This window comes from Coenobita brevimanus, chromosome 87 (assembly GCF_032717465.1).
Source record: "Coenobita brevimanus isolate Jiangsu-jjx chromosome 87, ASM3271746v2, whole genome shotgun sequence".
Taxonomy (NCBI): Eukaryota; Metazoa; Arthropoda; class Malacostraca; order Decapoda; family Coenobitidae; genus Coenobita; species Coenobita brevimanus.
Window position 1 is genome coordinate 12,393,582 of NC_137040.1, and position 21,431 is coordinate 12,415,012.

The 21,431-nt window shown below is 41.2% G+C and overlaps 1 protein-coding gene across 1 annotated transcript in view; it reads left to right on the forward strand.

Annotated features, from left to right (window-relative positions):
• LOC145410978 (inactive tyrosine-protein kinase 7-like) overlaps positions 1 to 21,431 on the forward strand; it is a 393,412-nt gene that overhangs the window by 296,888 nt on the left and 75,093 nt on the right. The window contains exons 3-6 of the mRNA XM_080281034.1: positions 1,259 to 1,399; positions 15,296 to 15,422; positions 17,598 to 17,800; positions 20,076 to 20,220. Coding sequence (XP_080137160.1) covers positions 1,259 to 1,399; positions 15,296 to 15,422; positions 17,598 to 17,800; positions 20,076 to 20,220 — 616 coding nt within the window. The remainder of the gene's footprint in view (positions 1 to 1,258; positions 1,400 to 15,295; positions 15,423 to 17,597; positions 17,801 to 20,075; positions 20,221 to 21,431) is intronic.

The following is a 21,431-nucleotide window of genomic DNA, read 5'->3' on the forward strand; positions in this document are numbered from 1 at the left end:
CGAAGATGATATGAATCAGCTCATACATCTGCCTGTAACAATATGAATTAAAATATGGGGTTCTTTAGCCAAACCTTTACCAAACCTACCGACTGTCGTGAAGCCAGGCAGACTGTTTAGGTTGTTTACCAGCTATCATTCTTGTTGTCACTGTCACCTCACTGTATGGCCTGTTAAATACTCCAAACAACGTGGTGAAGAGCTGACTTTATCCTTGGTGTGTTATTCCAGAAGATGCCAGCTTTGGCGAAAAGTCGAATAAATTGGGCCTCTGGTCTGCACTTGCGATTTCTCTACACAAACTGTATGTTTTTCTATGAATCAATCTGTCTATCTGTGTCTGCCTATCTGTTTGTGTCTATCTATTCATCCATCTATCTATCTATCTATTTATTTATCTATCTATCCGTTTAACTGTATATCTATCTATCCATCTATGTTCATAATTTATTTATCTATCTACCTATCCATCTCTGTAATTATCTGTATCTACCTGTATTTGTCTGCCTCCACTAGCCCCATACTCTCTCCCCTCTCTGACTCTACTTCACACCCTCCTCAACTTACACTTCCTCACCACCACACTCCCTCTAAATCTCACATGCTCTCCTCATCGCCTGTCCCTCTAAACACATTCTCTACAACCCTCACACATTGTCTATAACCCTCACACTGTCTACAATCCTCACACACTGTCTACAACCCTCACACACTTTCCACACCTCCCTACCTCACTCTCACACTATCAAAGACCCAAACAATCTTTAAACACCAACGCACACTTCACGACCCTAACACACACTGTCGACACTTTCGTATCCCATACTATCAGCGACTTCATATTTTTCAAACCTCCAGGCACATTCCTCGTCTCAAACAGCTCTCTTTCACAATTCATATTATTCTCTACCTGTCACATAATCCTCTTCTTGGAACCCCACATCCTCCCCAGCTCTGCCACAATTTCCTAACCGCTTCCACACACTGCAAACCTGCTTGATATTCTTCATAACTGCATCATACTCTCTACATCTGTTTCACGCTCTCAACACTTGTCTCACACTCTCCACTCTTCTCTCACACTCTCCACTTTTCTCTCACACTCTCCACACCTCCCCCACACTCTCCCTTGGTCCCCAAACTCTCCACACCTCTCCCACACTTTCCACATCTCTCCCAAACTCTTCACATCTCTCTCACACCCTCCCCAGCTCCTCCACACTCCGCCTCACACTCACCTTCCCTCTCCCCCCCACAGGTGGTGATCGAGTGGACACCGCCTCTGACCTGGTAATCAGCCGTGCCGTACCTGAGGATGCCGGCGAGTACACCTGCATCGCCCACAACACTACCTCGGGATTTGCCCTCATCTCACTGCCAGCCACCCTCACCATACTGTGTGAGTTGATGACGGGGACGCAGAGTGAATGTCTCTCTCTCTCTCTCTCTCTCTCTCTCTCATAACTGCTCCCAACAACTGATACGCGGCACCATGTAAGCAATTCCACATTTTTAAAACTACCCCCACGTCCCGTAAACTGCTCATGACGCCATCACGGCAATTACTCTTACATCCTCCACAGTGTTAAAATCCAGCTTCCGGGGTGTGGCGTAAAATCGTAATTATTCCCAGCTTTGTACTAACTGCCCCGACAACTGCACCGTAAAGGCCGGATAATAGTTGTGTGGGAGTTGGCGGGTGTTGCTGGGTTGTTGGGTGTTGGGTGGCAGTTGGTAGGCTGTTTGAGGTTGTTGTAGTTGTTGGAGGTTGTTGTGGATGGCGGTGGTTCTGTGATACGTGCGGTGAAGATTGCAAATTATGTTCCCAGATTCAACAACACTACAGTACCAACAGTTGAATAGATTCTGTCCACTTTAACGTGGCCTAAACTTGCCATCCCTCTATCTTGAATGCTGAGCTAAAACGAGACCTCAGTACTATATTATAGCGTTAGTCACGAGGAAGTGCTGTGGAAAAGATGTATGTAGAGCCTTTGCATTGTTTATTCTGTCACTGAACTACAGAATATATGTTGTTGTAAAAGAACAAAATATTACCAAAGTAAGGCTGACAAACAGTAGGATTCTACCATCTGCCTTTATCAGATCAACTGCAACGCTGATCCAGCTCTATTGACTACGCAACTGTACCACTATTTTCGCAAAACGGCGACAGGTTTTCACAGTGCAGTCATCTATTAATCAGTCACAAGCGATGTAAGCGCATTCACAAATGCGTGGTACTTTTTACAGCAATATTACGAATATACTCTACTCTCAGAGAAGATATGCCTGAACTTCCGTGGCTAAGGTTATGATTTGCATGCGAGTGTATTTTTAAGCTAAGAAAATGAAAATACTCAGATCAGCACTGATGTTTATTTTATACTCCCATCAAACACCGACGATGATGAAGCGTGAGAACTGTAGATAGGATAGTGAAATGTGAAGCTTCACTAAGGTTAAGTGCATTTTCTATTGTTCTTAGGATACGTTATGTTAGGTAAAGTTAGCCAATCAGCGACGCATATAGAACTTTCTATTCTCGCTCTAGCTCCTCTAACACGATATCTGGACGTCATTCTTGAGTATTCTGTCAGGATCCACGTCAGGTAGGAGTCCACAATCGGACTGCTGAAGCAAAAGCAACGCATATGTTTTCTAACGAATTATGCACATATGGTAGAATTGTGTTTTACTCTGAGTGTAATTTATCCACTTGAATATTTGCTGCACTGCAATAAAAATCATACTGTATATTTTCCATTCAGCTTATATGCACCGTAAGTGCAACATAATAACTTTCATAACATTTCCAGTATTATTCCAAAATTTACTTTACAATTATTTTCTCGTGTAATATATTGTAAGTACAAAGTTGCTCAAATAGCACTAAGCGCGATTAAGCTGCGGCTATAAAATTACGTTTCTCGATTATGCGAGTGAGAAGCTTTTCCCTGTTTTATAAATAATAATTGCTACATTAAAGTAAGTAAACACATAGTAATATATCATTTTATCTTACTATCACTTACACAAGAAACATTGATAGGAAATATTAAGCTTCTCTTTTTCATTGGTACGTTGAGAAATATAGCCATTGTAAAATACAGCTGAAACTTATATCCTTATTTTTAAGTCACCAGTGCCGGGACGTGTTTTATATTATGAGAGGCAGAGTTACAGTACCATCGAATCCCCACGGACAAAAATGGGTGTTATTAGCTCCACCTACAGTCTTTACCTACTGTTTGCACTCTTATTGTAGAGCTGAATAAACCTGCAGTCATTTGGACCTAGTCATACAGATACTCAAATATATAAGTTTTAAATGTCTGTAGCATATGCATAGAAAAGCAGAGAGGGAGGTACGTTACACAATCAGTTCTTGTTGGTACTGGAGACACTGGGATTTTTTTTTCAGAACGATTTGTTTTTCTAGTACACCTTCATACTCCACTGTATGCAGTTTAAAACTCCTTAATATCGACACAGTTTGCATGAAGCAGAGTAAGAGAATATATTAAAGTGTAGCAGGCAAACTAATGAGTCAGGAAGCGTTAAGTAATCTCCAAAACCATGGAAAATACAGCCCCTTGTCATTACCACACCTGTACCAAACCAAACTCACAAACGTACTATCAACTTCATATCGTAACTATGGTCTGTGGTTGCAGGAAAGACAAGGCGCGTCATGAACTTCCCAACGTGACTTTGTTCTTTCTTATTTTAAAAAAAGAGGGAGGGGGGGGGACCGGAGGGATATTAATATGAACTAAATATTTGTTTCTGCAGGCAGGATAAAACACTAGGAGTTTTAAAAGTTTCCAATGTCCCTTGATGCTTCTGTAAATCAACATCTGAGCTAGGAGAGAGGAAATGGTCGTAAGTCTGTTTGTGAATCCCAGGCCTGATCACGTAGGCCTAATACCAGCTTTGGGGGTTTTGGTATGGGCTTGCTGATTTTGGTGGTTCGTCCACCTTAACCAGGCAATTTTCGTCATTTCGTAGTTTCTTTGCGGTTAATCAGTGGCAAATGACACAATGCAACGGCTCTATATCCTTTCCGTAGCACTTATTACTGACAAAGACTGTTCTAGTGTTAATCTCTAGTTACAACTCAGCAGTCAGGATTATAGGCAACAGTATAAGCAAAGTAAGAGTGGACAGAGTATATTATCCTGTACTAGTTTTACCAGACTTGCAGGTGGAATTACAGCAGGTTTACCGACTGGGGCTCTTGTAAATGCTGAGATGAAACCATTCTCTCAGGTAGCTTTATTGGTTATTATTAGGGTGTTTAAGGGACTGGGATTTGTCTGGAAATACTGATGGGTTGCTGGGGGTTGTTAATAAGTGTCCCATGTAAACTGAGGTTCTTGGAAATAACTGATGGTTTACTGGTGGATGTTAGTTGTTGGAAATGTGTTACTGATGGATGCAGTAGTTCTTATTACATTGCTCGAGGTCGGTAGTGGCTTTAAAGGTGTATCGGTGGTTGTTGGAGGTAGTGGGAGGTGGAGGTGCGTGTGGTGGAGATTGCAAGTGGCCTGGGAGTGTTATCATATCAGTGTCTGGGGTTGTGACGGGTGGGAGAGAGAGAGAGAGAGAGAGAGAGAGAGATGGAAAGAAAGGAGGACTAAAGAGTTGCAAATGATGAAAGACAAAGAGGAGAAAAGAAACCAACGCAATAGAGGGAGGAATAAAGAACGGAAAAGAAAGAAGAAAGAGTTACTGAGAGAGAGAGAGAGCAGGAAAGAGTAAAAGGGACAAAAGAGATTTGTGAGAGAAGAGAGAGAATGAAGTGAGTGGAAGAGAGACCAGACTGACATAAGGAGAAGGAACATTTACGAACAAAGGAAAAGACGAAAGGAGAGAGGGAACGTGAAAACATTTTTTATGGGAAAGCATAAAAAAGAAAAGAGATAAGAAGAAATGGAAAAGGGAAAACAAAAATGTAACAGCAGAGAATAGGAGAAAAAAGTGAAAAGAAATTTACAAACTGAAACAAAAATTAAACATACCGGAAAGTGGAATGAGTAAACGGGGAAAAAAAAAAAACACTTGAAAGGGAAAAAGAGACAGGGAAAATTTTAAAAAGGTAAGTAGATGAAAACTGCACAGAGTGAGAATGAAAGGATGAAGAGAAAATGGCCAGGGAGAAAGAGGAGGGGAGGGAGAAAAAAAAAAGAAAAAAGAAAGAGGGGGAGAGAAAAAGAAAAACGAAATAGATTGGTGAACCCTCCCTTGACATTCGTGGTACGCGAACACAAGAGAATATGAGAGGGTGGACGGAGGAGAGAACGATGAGGGAGGGAAGATAGGAAGAGTGAGGGAGAGGGAGATGAGAGAGAGGGAAGATGGGAAGAGTGAGGGAGTGGGAGATGAGAGAGAGGGAAGATGGGAAGAGTGAGGGAGAGGGAGATGAGAGAGAGGGAACATCGGAAGAATGGGGGAGAGGGAGATAAGAGAGAGACGATAGGGAGAGAGAGAGAGAGAGAGAGAGTATACTGTACTGTACATGGGTCTGTATTGTAGCGGCCGAATCAGTACACGCCTTACATGGTCAGGCGATTCCACCATACACATTAAGCCGTGTTTATGGGGTAGGAAGGGCAGATGATTCGCCGAGGAACACCACTTTCTGTCACTGGGGAAATGACCCTCCCTCACCCAGTGCATCACGCTTGGGTACAGGTATGGCTTAGTTTAGTATTGCCAGGTGAGATCAGTGCGGAAATTCGTCACGGTGGGCAGGTAGGTAAAGTTTGGAAAGCATGGCCTTTACAATGGTGCAATAGTGAAGTGGCTGTGTTTGTGAGTTATGAAGTACGTATATAACTTGGAGGGAACCCAAACAGCGTGCAGCCTTGTAAGAACACATGATAGGACTCTCTGCTGCACCCTATTCAATGGCCGCCGAGGGTAGGACTGAACACAGGACACGAAAATAGTACAGCACCGACCACCAGAGACTTCTACCAGAGAGAGAGAGAGAGAGAGAGAGAGAGAGGGGGAGTGAGAGAGTGTGAGTGAAAATAGAATAGGAGATTGGAAAGACTGGAAGGAGAACTAAAGGAAGGGTGTGGGAAATGAGTAAAAATGGATGAAGAGGGAGAAAGAAAGAAGGAGAGAGACTTTAGGAGGAGACAGGGAGAAGGACACTGACTGAAATAAAAGAGGAATGAGAAAAAGTGAGGAAGTGAATAAAGAGTGAGATGAAGAGGAAGAGAGAGAGGGAAACTGAGAGGAGAGGGGGAGTGGATGAAATTCCCGGGAAAGGTAAGTGGTGTGAAGGGGGGAGGGAGGGGGGGAGAGAGAGAGAGAGAGAGAGAGAGAGAGAGAGAGAGAGAGAGAGAGCAACAGGTGGGCTTATTAATTCAGGAGACACGCAACTCGACCGTCAGTTTGGACCTCTCTATCCCTCCTATCACTCCCTTGTTTATATACCCTCTCTCTCTCTCTCTCTCTCTCTCACCCATCTCTGTCTCTCTCTCTCTCTCTCTCTCTCTCTCTCTCTCTCTCACTATCCCATCTCTGTCCCGCCTCTTTATCTCACCTCTCTATCCTACTTGTATGTCACCTTTCTAACCCACCTTTGTCCCATCTCTATTCTACCTCTACCCCATCTCGCTATCCCTCCTCTACCCCACTTCGCTATCCCGCATATGCCCCATTTGTCTATCAAACGTATGTCCCACCTGCATCCCCCCTCCTCTTCACCTCAGTACCCCTCCTTGGTACCATATCACGCTTACGTCCCACCTCTCAATCTCACGTATGTCCTATTTCTATCCCTCCTCTATTCCACCTCTCTGTCTCAAGTATGTGCCACATCTCTATGCCAACTCTCTATCCCACGTACAGTATATCCCACCTCTCTGTCCTACCTCTGTCACACCCCACCTCTCTATCCCACCTTGCTCCCTTCCCTCTATTCCACATCTCTATTACACCTGTGTCCCACCTCTTTATCGCACTTCTCTATTCCACTTCTTCCACTTTCTGTTCTACCTCTATCTCGTTTCTCTATCCAACGTTTATCCTTCACCTCTCTTCACCTCTCTCTCTCTCTCTCTCTCTCTCTCTCTCCCTCATTAATTCCTGTATATAGCGTGTGCGGAATTAATTACACCTATCTGTTGCTCCCTCTCTCTCTATTTTCCCCTTCACTTTTTTCTCCTTTATCTTTGGTACGCATATTCTTTTATATTTCCCCCTCCAATATTTCTCGTTTTACTCTTGGTTTCAAATATTTTCGTGTAGATAATCCTTCTTCCTCTTTCTTTTGCTTCCGCTTTCTTTATACTTTTTTTTTTTTTCATACATTTTGGCACTTTGTTTTTTCGGTATTACACGCATCCCCGTACCTCCTACACCACTGGAGAGAGATGAAGGATGGGGGAGGTTAGGCTAGATCATTTATGGTTTGAACCCCCCCCCCATCCCCGCTTATCTAAACGTGGGAAATGGTGATGATGACAACGATACTGACAGCAATGATGATTATGATGATGTTCGTGATAAGGTGTGATTATAATAATTTTCATATTGTGATGATGATATGATGATGATGATGATGATCATAATGGTGATGATAGGAGTTCTGATGCTTTTCTTGTGTCCTGATATTCATCTTTACTCCCACCTCTCCTGGTATTTTGTATTCGTTTACTCTATTTCCTTCATATTCATCTTCTCGCTTCTGGTTTCTCTTCTTTTGCATCTTGTACCTATATCGTTTTTTTTCACTCACTCTTTTTCTTTATTCTTCCTTCCCTTCAATATCTGTTTTTTATTTTTATTGTCATTATCCAGTCATCCATCTCTCCCTTCCTAGCGCCTGACACTTCTACTCGTTTAAAAATTCTTATTAAAATTTTGCCCATTTTCCCTCTGTTCATCTTGTCTAATATTCTCCTTTTTGTCTATCTTCTCTGTCTCATATTATATCTACCAATGTTCTGCTCCTGCTCCTCCTCCTCCTCCTCCTCCTTCCTCGTTTCTTCACGCTTATCTATATTATTACTTATGTCTCTTATCACCTTTTCATCTTCCCCTCCTTCGCATTTCACATATTAATTTTCTTAACATTATCTCCACCGCCCCTTCCGTCTCCAATACATCTTCTAACAATTTTTCTCTCTTTTTATTTCTGTATCCCCTTCTCTTCTTTCCCTCTCATTTTTCCACAGTTATTAATTTCTCTCCGATATTCTCCTCCTCCCTCCCCAGCTCTTGCCAATTTTTACAAATTAAATCTTTACTTTCATTTCTATCTGCCCTATATTCTCGTCTTCTTACCCTGCTCTTTTCCATAACTGAATTATTTGTTTTTCTTAATTTTCTCTTCACCCTCCCCTCTCCTGCTCTTACTCATTGCTCTTTAAGTTTTACTACATTATCACCATCGGTTTCATTTTCATGTTCGTATTCCTTCTCTCCTCTTCCTCAATCTTCTTCTTTATATCATTTATAATTTTCATCCTTTATTTTCCTCTATCTTATTTAAACTGCTCGTCTTTCTCTCCTGCTCATTTTCATATTTTCTATCGATCTTTTTCTTATCCTCCTTCCACAGTTCTTGCCATTCTTATCTGTTATTCTTTCCCTTTCCCTGGTCTTTATATCTTAATTCTATTTTCTTGTCTTTTTTTGTATGAGTTTTTTCCATGTTTGTATTATTAGTTTTCCTTAATTTTCTCAACATTCTCTCCTCCTGCTCCCCCTAATTGCTCTTAATTCTTATCATCATCATCACATTTTTGTATGTTATTCCTTCTTCATTTTCCTCTAACGTATTTTACGTTGTTATCTTCCCCTCCTACTCATTTTCATATTTACATTAATGTTATCTCCAATATTCTCATCCTCCCTGCTTCCTGCCATCTTTATATATATATATATATATATATATATATATATATATATATATATATATATATATATATATTCCCGTCATCTCACTCTTTTTTTTCACTGTATTCTTCATCTCTATAGTTTATCATCACCATCATCATCATCATCATCAACCATACTTCTCTTCATTTTCTCATACAGCTGTCTATATATTCATGTCCATTTTATTTCATTATTCTGTCTTTGTTCATCCTCTGCCCCTGTTTTCGTATTACCACTTGTTGCTTCCTGTCTCCCCTGCTCTCCTCCCTTTTTTGTGTCTGTATTTTACTCTTGTTTTACACTTGCCTGCTATTTCATGTTACTGTATACTGTATCCCTGTTCTTCGTTCCCTACCCATCCTCCGAGCTGGTAGGTCTTCATAGTTACGGTATGCACTTTTCCTTCTCTTCCTCCTCCTCCTTATCATCACTGCCCTCACCATCATACCCTCCATCTCCACACCATCATCCTGATCCTCATCTCAGCACTGTTTTCCACTAATAAGTGATGTGGGCAAGATTCAGACATTGGGCAGGGAAAACTTGTGGGAGGAAACCAGTCAACAGAAGCAATACATGCATTGTTTTTTACCCAGGCGGATTATTATAATAGCAAGAAGCTACCTCCATATGAAAAATCATAACCTACCAAGTGATTCCTTCTGTTGCTTAAAATCCTGAAGCGACAGACAATAAAATATGAAGTGCGTCCTTTGGTTGGAAAGCTGTTACTGTTTTCATCTCTTGAAGTTTTCTAATTATTTTTCTTTTATATTAACGTACTTAAAATTAGCTTCCGAAATACTACTAAGGAAAATATCATACCCATTCGATGACAATATTAATGATGAGGAGGACTGATTATCACACAAACAGGGTGGATTTAAACATCAGGTCAGGTTTTTCATATCTATCTATCTATATCTATCTATATATCTATATCTATCTATATATCTATATCTATCTATCTATCTATCTATAAAAGCAATGTAACTTCTTTTCTTTTCGGGGACTGTATCAGGTGTGTGTGTGTGTGTGTGTGTGTGTGTGTGTGTGTGTGTGTGTGTGTGTGTGTGTGTGTGTGTGTGTGTGTGTGTGTGTGTGTGTGTGTGTGTGTGTGTGTGTGTGTGTGTGTGTGTTCCCTCCTGGACATGGGTTAGGAAGCCCGTTCCCGAAGTCACGTGGTTCACCTATGTCACACCAAATGAGGGCTGTTGTCAGTAAAGCCCTTAAACGTTACCTGGCAATGTAGCACCAATGCCTGACATCTGGTATAATAGGCTTGGAAAATCGCATGCAGATCTGATATTAAGCTGTTAACGGGGGTGATTTTATGTTGTGTTGGTGGGGCCATAAGGGTGTGTGATCAGTGTGATATAAAACTGACATCCACAGCCGGTATAGAACTCAGCCAATCACACAGCGACCAGCCTACCATTTTAAGTGTGCTTGAACCTGCAGTCCACTGTGTTCATGTTCAGTAGACCCTGGGGTTGCAGCTACTATTATCATTATCTCAGATACATAAATAAACAGCTGACATGGCATAAAGTGCTGAAAAGGAACAAACATGTGTAGCTGGAAGGGTGCCGCATGCCCACCTTAAAGAAGCATGTATTCAGGTAGTGTTCAGAAAGACAGAGGTTGAACAGAGTAACTACTTGCTCTTCGTTCATATTCTTACAAAAAAAATCATTTACTCCAGCAGATTTTCTGTAATTTTCCTCCCTCCTGTTTTGATGTTTTTTTTTTCTTCTTCTATGCGGCGAGTTATACTATCTATCTATATACCTAGGCTGCTTCCCCCAAGGAAAGGGAGGTAGCAGAGACAGGACGACACACTCCCAATTTACTCATCCATTCAAACTCATTCATTCGCATCTTAGCCCCAAAGGGTAGAAGGGACAGATCCTCACCGCACCACACCGCACGAGGGTCAACCGCGGAGTGCAATCAGTGACATCCGCAGCAGGGCCCGACAGCAGAGCTGGTTTACCCCTGCCACATTAAAACAAACCCATTGCCTTACGCGCAGCTGACCTGACCTTCTTTAAACTTTTCTTCCATCCACCAGGTCTTAGTCTTTTTCACTATTTATTTAATCCTTGTTTAATCTCACTCTCTCTCTCTCTCTCTCTCTCTCTCTCTCTCTCTCTCTCTCTCTCTCTCTCTCTCATGCTTTATAATTATTCTCTGCGATGTTCATCACAGAATTTAGCCAATTTTACATAAGTTACCCAATCGTTCATTCTCTTTGTCTCGTTTTAATTCACACCTCAGTCTATCTTTGCCCTTGACCTTAATTTTCAATTCTTTGTATATACAGTATACATGTATGTACTGGAGAGAGAGAGAGCGAGAGACAGAGACACACACACACACACTAATTCTTCCGCTCTACATTTCTATAATCATTCTTATGTTTCTCTCCCATTTTCTTTATAATGGCCTCTCTTTCGGTCTATTCCTGCTTCACTTCGTATGTCTCTTCTATTTTCATTTTTCACCGATTTTTCATTGTTCCCCTGTTCGCTAGTTCCCTGCCTCTGTTTTTCCTCCCTCAGTATATCACTATTTTTCCTGACCTACGTTCTTTCTGCAGTTGCCTCTCTGCTTCTTTATGTTCTCTCACGTTGCTCTCACATCCGTTCCACCGATTTTTCAGTACCGTAGTTTCTCTCTCTCTCTCTCTCTCTCTCGTTTTCACTTCTACGCGGGTCTCCTCTCGTCGCCCTATTTTCCCATTTTGCTGCTTATTGCGGTATACATATATTTCGCCAAATTATAGCAAGCCACTCATTCCTCTTATATCCTTTTTTTTTTTTTTTTTTTTTTTTTTACGCACTTATAAACTACTTCCACACTAATATTTTCTTTCGGTATATTTTTCTATCCGTACTGACTGACTTTCATTATTGCGCTCTTCTCGAGCTTAACTTTTCTCCTTATTTTTAATTTTTCACTTGTATCTCCTCTTTATTTTTCTCCTTTAAATTTTCCCCTAAAGGTGAATGTAGGGAAGAGTAAAGCGATGGTCTTTGAAAAAGGTGAAGTTAGTGAATGTACAGCGAGGTTAGATGGTGAGGAATTGGAAAATGTGAGTACGTTTAAGTATTTGGGTAGTGTGATGAGTAAGGATGGAGGTTTGGAGGGTGAAGTGCTTGAAAGGGTACAGCAGGGAAGAAAGGTTGCTGGTTCCTTGAAAGCAGTGATAAGAAACAGGGAAGTGAGCATGGAAGTGAAAAAGTTACTACATGACAGTATTGTGATACCAACTCTAACGTACGGAAGTGAAGCTTGGACATTGTTGGAAGGACACAAGTCAAGAGTGAGAGCAGTGGAAATGAGTTATTTAAGAGGAGCCTGTGGAGTCACGTGGAGAGACAGGCTGACGAATGAGGATATAAAGGAGCGTTGTGGTGTGGATGTGGATGTGATAGGAAGCGTTATGAGGAACACACTGAGGTGGTTTGGCCATGTGGAGAGGATGGAGGGTGAAAGACTGACGAAGAGAGTGTATGTGAGTGAGGTGGAGGGGGGAAGAGGGAGGGGGAGGCCGAGGATGAGATGGAGGGATGGGGTGGAGAGGTATATGAGAGAGGGGGGTGTGAGTTGGGAGCAGGGCAGTGAAATGGCGGGGGACAGGGCGACTTGGAGGCGATTTGTTTGTGGCCACCCCAAACGGGATTGAGGTGTCTGGCAATAGATAGATAGATAGATAGAATTTTCCCCCATTTCCTTTGCCTGCTAGTTTTTTCCCCAAATGGCTTTTCGTTGTTTGCATTTTCGTTCTTTGAACTGTAGCTTTTTTTTTCTTTCTTTCTTTGCCTATTATTTATTCCCTTGTGTTTTTTCGCCTTTTTTTTTTCTTTTTCTTTTTTTACCCGTATCTGCAAATATTAATGCTCATTCATAATTCTCCGTTTGCTTTTTCCTTTTCTACTACTTTTTTCTGTTTTCCATGATTTGATTCGTTCATACCTATTACGTAGGGAGTAATTTTTAAAATTTGGCACCAATTATTTTCAAAAACATACCTGGAGTTAACCTGTCACTGAAATTTTACATGCAAGCATAACCTTCAAGGTGGAGATTTTACCAAGTTCTTTTCTATTTCTTTTGTCCAGTACCGCTTCCTTTCTTTTTACTTTTTTATATTCCTGTGCTTGGAGAGATGCTATGGTTTTTGCGGTGGGCTGCCGCGCATCGTACGTTCTGGACGCCATACTTCAGTAACTGGTCTTTGTTTAAATTGCATATGCAAACATTAGACCTATAGTAATGATGAAAAATATCTGTTTTCGATGGTGAAGGTCCTCTTCTCCCACTGTCTCAAAGTTTACGAACTCCGTATCTCAACAACCAGACTAGTGCTTTTATATATATATATATATATATATATATATATATATATATATATATATATATATATATATATAGCTGTAAACATATTGTAGATTTGTGGTACAAAAGGAAGTTTATCTTTTCCCCCACTTCCCACAGAGCATCACAGTTTGTGGATGTTTGGTTTCATCAACCAGGCCACCTTTAGCTCCACGAATCTATACACATAGTAGTCCTCTGATACAGACCAAACCTCTTGATTTCCCCGAGTCTACGCTCCAATTCCCCTCTTCAACACCATTTTAAAATAGCATACTGCACAGGCAGAACTTTTTTTTTTTTTTTTTTGTGGTTTATGGTGAGCCAGTTTTGGATCTGAGGCCCATTCATACCCATCTGTAACCTTCCTCAAGCAGACAGAAGTATCTCAGACGCGGTGTGCTGGAGAAGAAGCGGTTGAAAATAAGCTGGCCTCTAGAAACATTCCATCATTTCAAGATAATAACGTATATGTTACTTCCATACAGTAAGGCTCACATATTTGAATAATCCTAACCTTCTCTTTAATCCCATCTTCCACTCGCCACAGTTTGTAGATGTATCTCAGTTGTCTGGCCATCTCTGGTTGTGCTTCTTTGCACGTATAAGAGAAATCTGGTATAGGCTAAGCCTAATGATTTTCAAGGTTCATGGTCCCCTCTTACATCCCTCATAGCCAATTACACATAGCAGTCTCTGGGCCTCGTATCTCAGAACCTTAGCCACCTTTGAGCATGCAGCTTTCCACACGCATTAGAGCCTCTGGTAAAGGCCAGTTTGCAAGAACTACCGTACACCCCACTCAGCATACCCCCTCACTCATGACAGCTTGTGGATTTCACATCCCGACAGTCATACCGCCTTTGGTTGACCTACACTACATATTTATTGACACCTATGGTAAGGGAAAGAATGATGATTTTTTTTTTTCAAGGCATTTGTGATCTTTCCTCCATTCCCCCCCCCCCCTTCTGTACTATATGTTGTGTATTTACGACGCATTAAACAAGGAAAGGATAGCACAGAAATTTGTGGAGAATGTCAGTTAGAGAAGTTTGAAGTCGGAAAGTGTGGAGTGTTGTGATGACAATGAAATATTGTCAGCGAAGGTCTGAGGATCCAGGGTACAGAAATGGATCATTTCCATGGACGCTGTAAACACGGAATAAGCGAAGGACTTCGTACTCCTTTGGTAATACCTCTCGTTTCTTTAACCCAATCACTACAGTGCGTTTTTGTGTGTCACCTTTTTTCTTGTTATTACTAAACGATTTTATTCAACTTACGAAAGAGTAATAGTACTGAAAGAGTCGGTGAAAGCTATATCTAATCCCTCCAGTTCGCCAAGTCACTCCTGCGTTCAATAAAATCGTGTATTGGTAGTATAAACGAAATAGAAGGACACCGCCGTATTGGAAGGTTTAACAATCACTGGTTTTCGGTATGCAGGCAAGACTGAAGGAGGCGGAAGGCATGAAGAGGATCGGGTAAGACGGTGCGTGTACAAGGGGGTCAATGGCAAAAGCGATCAGGAATAAATATTATGAAAATATAGTCTCTTCAAGAAAATAACGAATATTACTGTATAGGTTACCCTTAATAACTTTACACTGCTTCATTCCGCTTAAGAAAGACCTTTAATATGAAAGGAGCTATTGAAAGCTGTAAGTAATTCTTCCAATTTGAAAACATCTGTTCTACGCTGGCCAAAATCGTCTAAATTACAAAACAAAAAAGTAAGGGTGATGATTATGATGATGGTATGATAATGATGATGATGATATTTTCCCCTTAGTTTTATCGTTCCCCTTTCCCATTGACTGTGTGTGTGTGTGTGTGTGTGTGTGTGTGTGTGTGTGTGTGTTTCTTTAAGCCCTAGATCTGTGACTTAATGATGATGATGATTAGTAGTAGCAGTAGTAGTAATAGTATTTGTTTTTCACTTTTTTCCTCTATTTTCATTCACTCTGTGGCCCGTATCCCTGTCTGACCTTCGACGTGCCTGGTGCAGGGGTGGGCGATGAGTCCCGCGTGGTGGTGGGTGAGCCCCGTGACCTCACTTCAGTGCGTCCAGGCAGCTCCCTTAAGCTCAGGTGTCGGGTGGACGGCGGACCTGACCTGTATTACTTCTGGCGCAGGTCAGTACACATACTCAGGTGTGGTACAAGGTCTTTTTAACTTTCGTACAAATTAATCGTCAGTTCTTTTGTTGCATTTACTGGACTATATTTCTTGTTGATATTATTATTATTATTATTGTTGTTATTATTATTATGTCTCCGCTCACCTATGGTGGAGTAGGCATTAAGTGATTAGTCTGTCCGTGCGTGCGTGCGTCCGTAACACTATTTTGGGCGCGATATCTTTTGAACCAATAAATGGATTTCCACCAAACTTTTATAAATGCTGCAGTATGAGGAGATGATGAACTGATTAGGTCAGCTAGATCAAGGGATTAAAGGTCAAGGTCATACGCGGTCAACTTAGTTCATTCTTGTGGGCGCGATATTTCCTGAACCCCTCTACGGGTTTCGACAGAACATGTATCAGTGATACAGTATGGAGATACGATGAACTGAGTAGGTCAACAAGGTCAATGGGTCAAAGGTCAAGGGTAAATGAAGTCGACTTAGCTTATCCTTGTGGGCGCAATATCTCCAGAACCCTTACACGGATTTCGCCCAAACTTTTCTGTGATACAGTACCGTACGAAGGACCGATGAACTGATTAGGTTAGCAGGGTCATGGAGGTCGTAGGGTCAGTCCAGGCGCAAGGCTTGGCGGAGGCATACAAAGCGACGCTTTACGTCGACAGCTGGGGGCTCGAGTTCTCGGCGATATTATTATTATTATTATTATTATTAGTAGTAGTAGTAGTAGTAGTAGTAGTAGTAGTGGTAGTAGCAATGTTGTTGAAGTTGTTGTTGTTAATTATCACTGTTATTACTATTATTTTTATTATTATTATTATTATTATTATTATTATTATTATTGCTATGTACATGGATGGTATTATAAGCTTACCTGAAATGAATGGACATAGAAATGGAGGCGAATCACGTATATGTGAAAGAGTTTGAAGGTGAGAGGAGGTGTGGTGGGCGAAGAAGGTGGCTGGATATGTTAAATCAGACAGTGAGGTATGGACGTTGAGGCTACAGACTTGACAGGGGACTGGGTTGGTTGAATGTCTACACGGAGAACGGTGTTGAATAGAAATGTCTTTACGTGCTGGCATCAGTATGACCGAGCGGCTCTGCTGCCTGGTTATACATATGCCTTTCAGCTCCTTCCCTACCCCCGTGAAGAAGGATAATGGTTCAATTGAGTACAATGTGGTACAATGTAAAACAAAAAACCAGCAATTTTAGCCTGCAATCCACCGGGTTCATTTCCAGATAAGTGTGAAGTCATACCAACAACGGCGAAGCACAGGATTTTTTTTTTTTTTATGTGACTGTCAAGGGATTAACTTTCTATGGTATTACGATAGATGAGAAAATGAATGTGAGTAAATGACGCTATTATTTTTTTTTTTACTATTTTACCGGCGCCATCCCGCTGAAATAGGGGGAGGCGGTGGCTCAGTCGGTAAGAGGTGGCTTGCAGTCCTAACGGATCCAGGTTCAAATCTCCGCTGGGGCAGGGAACAGTTTATGGATTTGAATTTCATAAATGAAGACTTTACCGATCTATCAGAAGACCCGCCGACATGTAAAAATACCCCCGCTAATACCTATACACCAGTCCTGTATGAAACAGCCCTAGCATGTACCGGTATATATTCAGTGTGGACGGTGGGAGTTAGCGCCGAAGTGGTGACATAAAGAGGTGTATGGTACGCAGAAGGACTACTGGGCCTTGGGAGCACCCTGTGAAACCTATGCCCATAGTCGGACACATAAAAAGAAATAAATAGATATAAAAAATAGGGCCCGCATTCTCGTCGGTTATGGAATCTCCCTAAAACCTCTTCGTAAGCGATTTGTTTTACATATTATGCGTTGCTATCGTCTTATGTCTTACTTAAATCATTCTCATATCTCCATACTCTGCATAGGTAAGGTACAGCATTATATTAACCAACCGAATCCAAAAATAAATACCTGGGGAAGAGGTGTTAGGGAGCCTTCTTAACAAACGAAAATGCGGGCCAAGTAATATACAAAAATAGTATTATGACCTCCGTTGTTACGCGTCCATGACCTTTTAATGTACTCAGCCAATCAATCCTAAGAAGTAACAACCAGCCTCACATTCATAAAAAAAATTAATAACAATAAACAGCATGACATTAACTTCTGCTTTGTCAGGAACGGGTCCCCGGTGAAGGAGGAGGACGGTATGTCAGTGTCCCGGCGACGTCTGACCATCGACACATTTGATGCGTCTAAGCACAATGGCGTGTATACCTGCGGGGCGTCCATCTACAGGCAGGGGGCAGCCACACACCACCACCACCCACCATACCTCACCGCCACAACCACGCATATACCCTTCGTTCTCAGCATCGAGGGTAAGGCATTTGTTATGTTTGTCTTGGATTATGCCATATTTGTCACTGTTATTATCACCAGCATTATCGCTGTCGTTGCTGTCATTTTTGTCGTCAGTATCCGTCATCATCATCATTTTCATTGCCATCATAAGTTACTCATATCGCCAGCAAGGTCAATATAATGGAACAGTCACTTAGTATTCAAACTAAGTATCGTACAAACTCATATTGTATGATTACGATACAGTAATTAGAAAGAACTGACTTGACTGTGGGAGTGCTAACTCTCTCTCATTCACTCACTCGCACACGCACGCACACACACGCACACACACACACGCACACACACACACACACACACACACACACACACACACACACACACACACACACACACACACACACACATTGTACTCAGTCAATGTTACGACTTCACCAGGCAAGCCAATCTGAAAGGATCCCTTTAGCTTGGTCTGGAATTAAACAAGCATATCGTGGTCATCCAGACATTATTGCTTGAAAAAAACGAAAGGATATCTCAGACAGTCTGATCTGACGGTGTCAACCAAGGACTGGAAGAACAAACGGGTCAAAAATGCAGACTGGAGTGCAAGGTGAATGTATAATGATGTTTTATAAGTGGCTTATACTGTGTTGTAAAAATTACTGGTGGTACAAGGATGGGATCGCTGTGTATTCAGGAGCAGATAAAAGTGAGCAAGCGAGGAAGGGGTGTGCATTGTGGTAGTCAGAAAGAAAAATTTTAAGGGTGTGAGAGGAAGGTCTTGAAAACTACTGGAGTTAAGACAGAACTGAGAATATAAGTGTTGGTGTTTATGTGTGCAGCTGCCGAAACTGATGATAGGAAAGTGAGAGTAAAGATTTGGAGGGACGTTGAATTATTACTGAAATGTTATAACTCACGTAAACGGCTGATTCTGAAGGATGATTTGAATCCAAAAGCAGAGCTTGCCAGATGGCTTTGGAGTGTCAGGAGTGAATAAGAATAGCAGTATGCATGAAGGTGAAGGTGAGGGGACTGCCAGGTAGGATGTTCAAGATGAAGACAATCATTGACTCAGTATGAGGATGAGCGACTGAAGTGAAGGTGTTTCAGATAAGAAAACAGTTGGAGGAATGGGGAGTGATCTGTCTGACACCTGTGTGGTTTTACCAAAATTTGAGGTGTTAGGTGTTATAAGTGTAGGATATTTTCCCAAATTACGTAAGTTCGGTTGTATAACTTGGTGGGTCACCTGTTAATGAATGTTGACAGGAGATCGGCTGGGAGTCTCTGGAACCGTTAAGCGTCCAGAGAGTGGTCGAGGTAGACTGTTCTGTCAGTTTTTAATTGCTATTATAAGGTATTACCTACGCTACAAGTCCCAGGAGAGATGCAAATGCAGACACACAGCACTGGGACATTCTTACCGGTTTAATAATAAAAACTGATCACAGTGTATGAACAGGACCAAAACATGACAAGACACCAATCCGCAAGGATTGTCACGAGTGATCTGAGTATGCAGCGTGTCAGGTAAGGTTTCTGAATCAGACTACAAAGAACATAAATAATTAAGTCATAAGAGATGTGGATGTGAGAGGGTAACTAGTGAAAATCTGAATGGCTGACTACTGTGAATTAAAAAACAAACCTACACCTACACGTAGGAGGCTCGGATAAGATGCAGCTTAACAGAAAACACTGGGCAGAAAGGGGAAGTCCTCAGTGTGAGCAAAATGCAGTTAGAGAAGAAAGACACTAAATCTGGTGACACAGATAAATATGAATAATGCAGATGGAATTAATGAAGTGGATGAAATATGGAGAACATTTAAGGAGGCGGAGTGTGCAGTTTGTACATGCTTTTACACAGAACAACTTGTTCTGTGTTAATGTATGCATCCAACTATCCACCCATCATGCTGTCCGTCCATCCATCCATCTCTGTCATGCCAGGCTGTCTATTTAATTATTCATCTGTCCGTAGAAAGACAGATAGATAGATAGTATGTTTATGTATGTATATAAAGCCATATTGTATTTACATATATATATATATATCTATATATCTATATATTTATATATATATATATATATATTTATCTATATCTATCTATCTATATATATATATTTATCTATCTATTTATCTATCTATATATATTTATCTATCTAGCTATATTTCAGTATAATTAAATATTCACTCAATCAGCGGTAACTTCGTTCTCCTCCTAGCTCCTTCTCCTCCCCTCCTTCTTTATACACACATATTCCCCCCATTTTTGTGCACAGACCCATCAGTGGCTGGGGTGGAGGTGGTGCCAGAGAGTGTGGTGGTGGGCGGAGGTGCCAGTGCCAGCCTCCACTGCCGCTACCAGACCGGCACCATCATCTCATGGCTCCTCAACGATGCAGGACCTCTTACTAACAACTCAAGGTCAGTAGCGTTATGAGAGTTTGTCATTTAACCCTTTTGTCATTTAACCCCTGCGCTAATACCAGATTTTATTCAACTGGCAGACACCCTAGCAGTCGAAGGCCACAGACGCTACCGAGTAAGCCCTTCTTTGCTACTGGTAAAACTAGAATTTTCTTTCGGGTAAAATCTGAAAATTAGTTCAGCCAAGAGATAACGTAGCAGTCAAAAGTGCAAAATGCAAGAAAGGTTGCAGAGCCTGTAGAAACCTTTAATAACTGTAGAAATGTATGGTCTTGCTCGAGCTTGCAAAAGTGTCAAGAGCTTTGTGGAAGATTATGGAGTAAAAACAGACACAGCTCGTTCCATATTACCCTTTTCAAGATTCCACTGTCCAAAGCTAGGCTACTGTGGTTATGAACAATTTAGAGCAGGTGGCTGGCCTTCACTCGTGGCGGTATTACATTATTAACAACCCCTAGCCACCTCAGTGGGTTTCGTACCCATCAACACAGGCAAGCCCATCACTCCCACTGGTGCCTTCTAACCACCAGATAAACAGAGGAAACTGCTGAAGGTAAAGAGTTATAAAGACTTTTTAAAAACTGTTTAGTTAGAAAATGGAGGGCTGAGAGACCTGCAAGATATTAAAAAACTTCTTGAGAATTGAGAATGAATTTTTGAGATGCACAGAAAAGTTACATAAATAATAATCTGAGATTTACAGGAACTGAAAATAGATTGCAGGATTTGTAAATGATCATAAAAACAGCAAGCTGCAGCAGTATGAAGAAGACTGTAGAATATTAGAAATGACTGGAGATATGCACGTAGCTGCAGGTATTAATAGACTGTTGGAAAACTGTTTAGATGGTTGTAAAACTGTAAGATGTAACTTATGAATTTATTAAAGGGTTACAAATACTTTTATGTCAATTATACTGCTTTTTCATTACGTGGGGAGTTTTGCAAGCTGAATACAATTGTGACGAAAACAAGAACAAAAAAAGATGTGAATGCACTGAACGGGTTTGGGGGCATTACTTTTAACTCCTTCAGTTTGAACGATCCCTCTTAACCTGAAATAAATATATTGATGCTAGAAAAAAAATAAAATAAGAATTATCTCATTTAGAAGAGGTTACTCTGCTACGCAGGAAAACCTTTAGGCCTATACGGATAACCATAACTAAGTCACTGAAATGTCTGTCTCGTGATTATGTTCCAGTAAG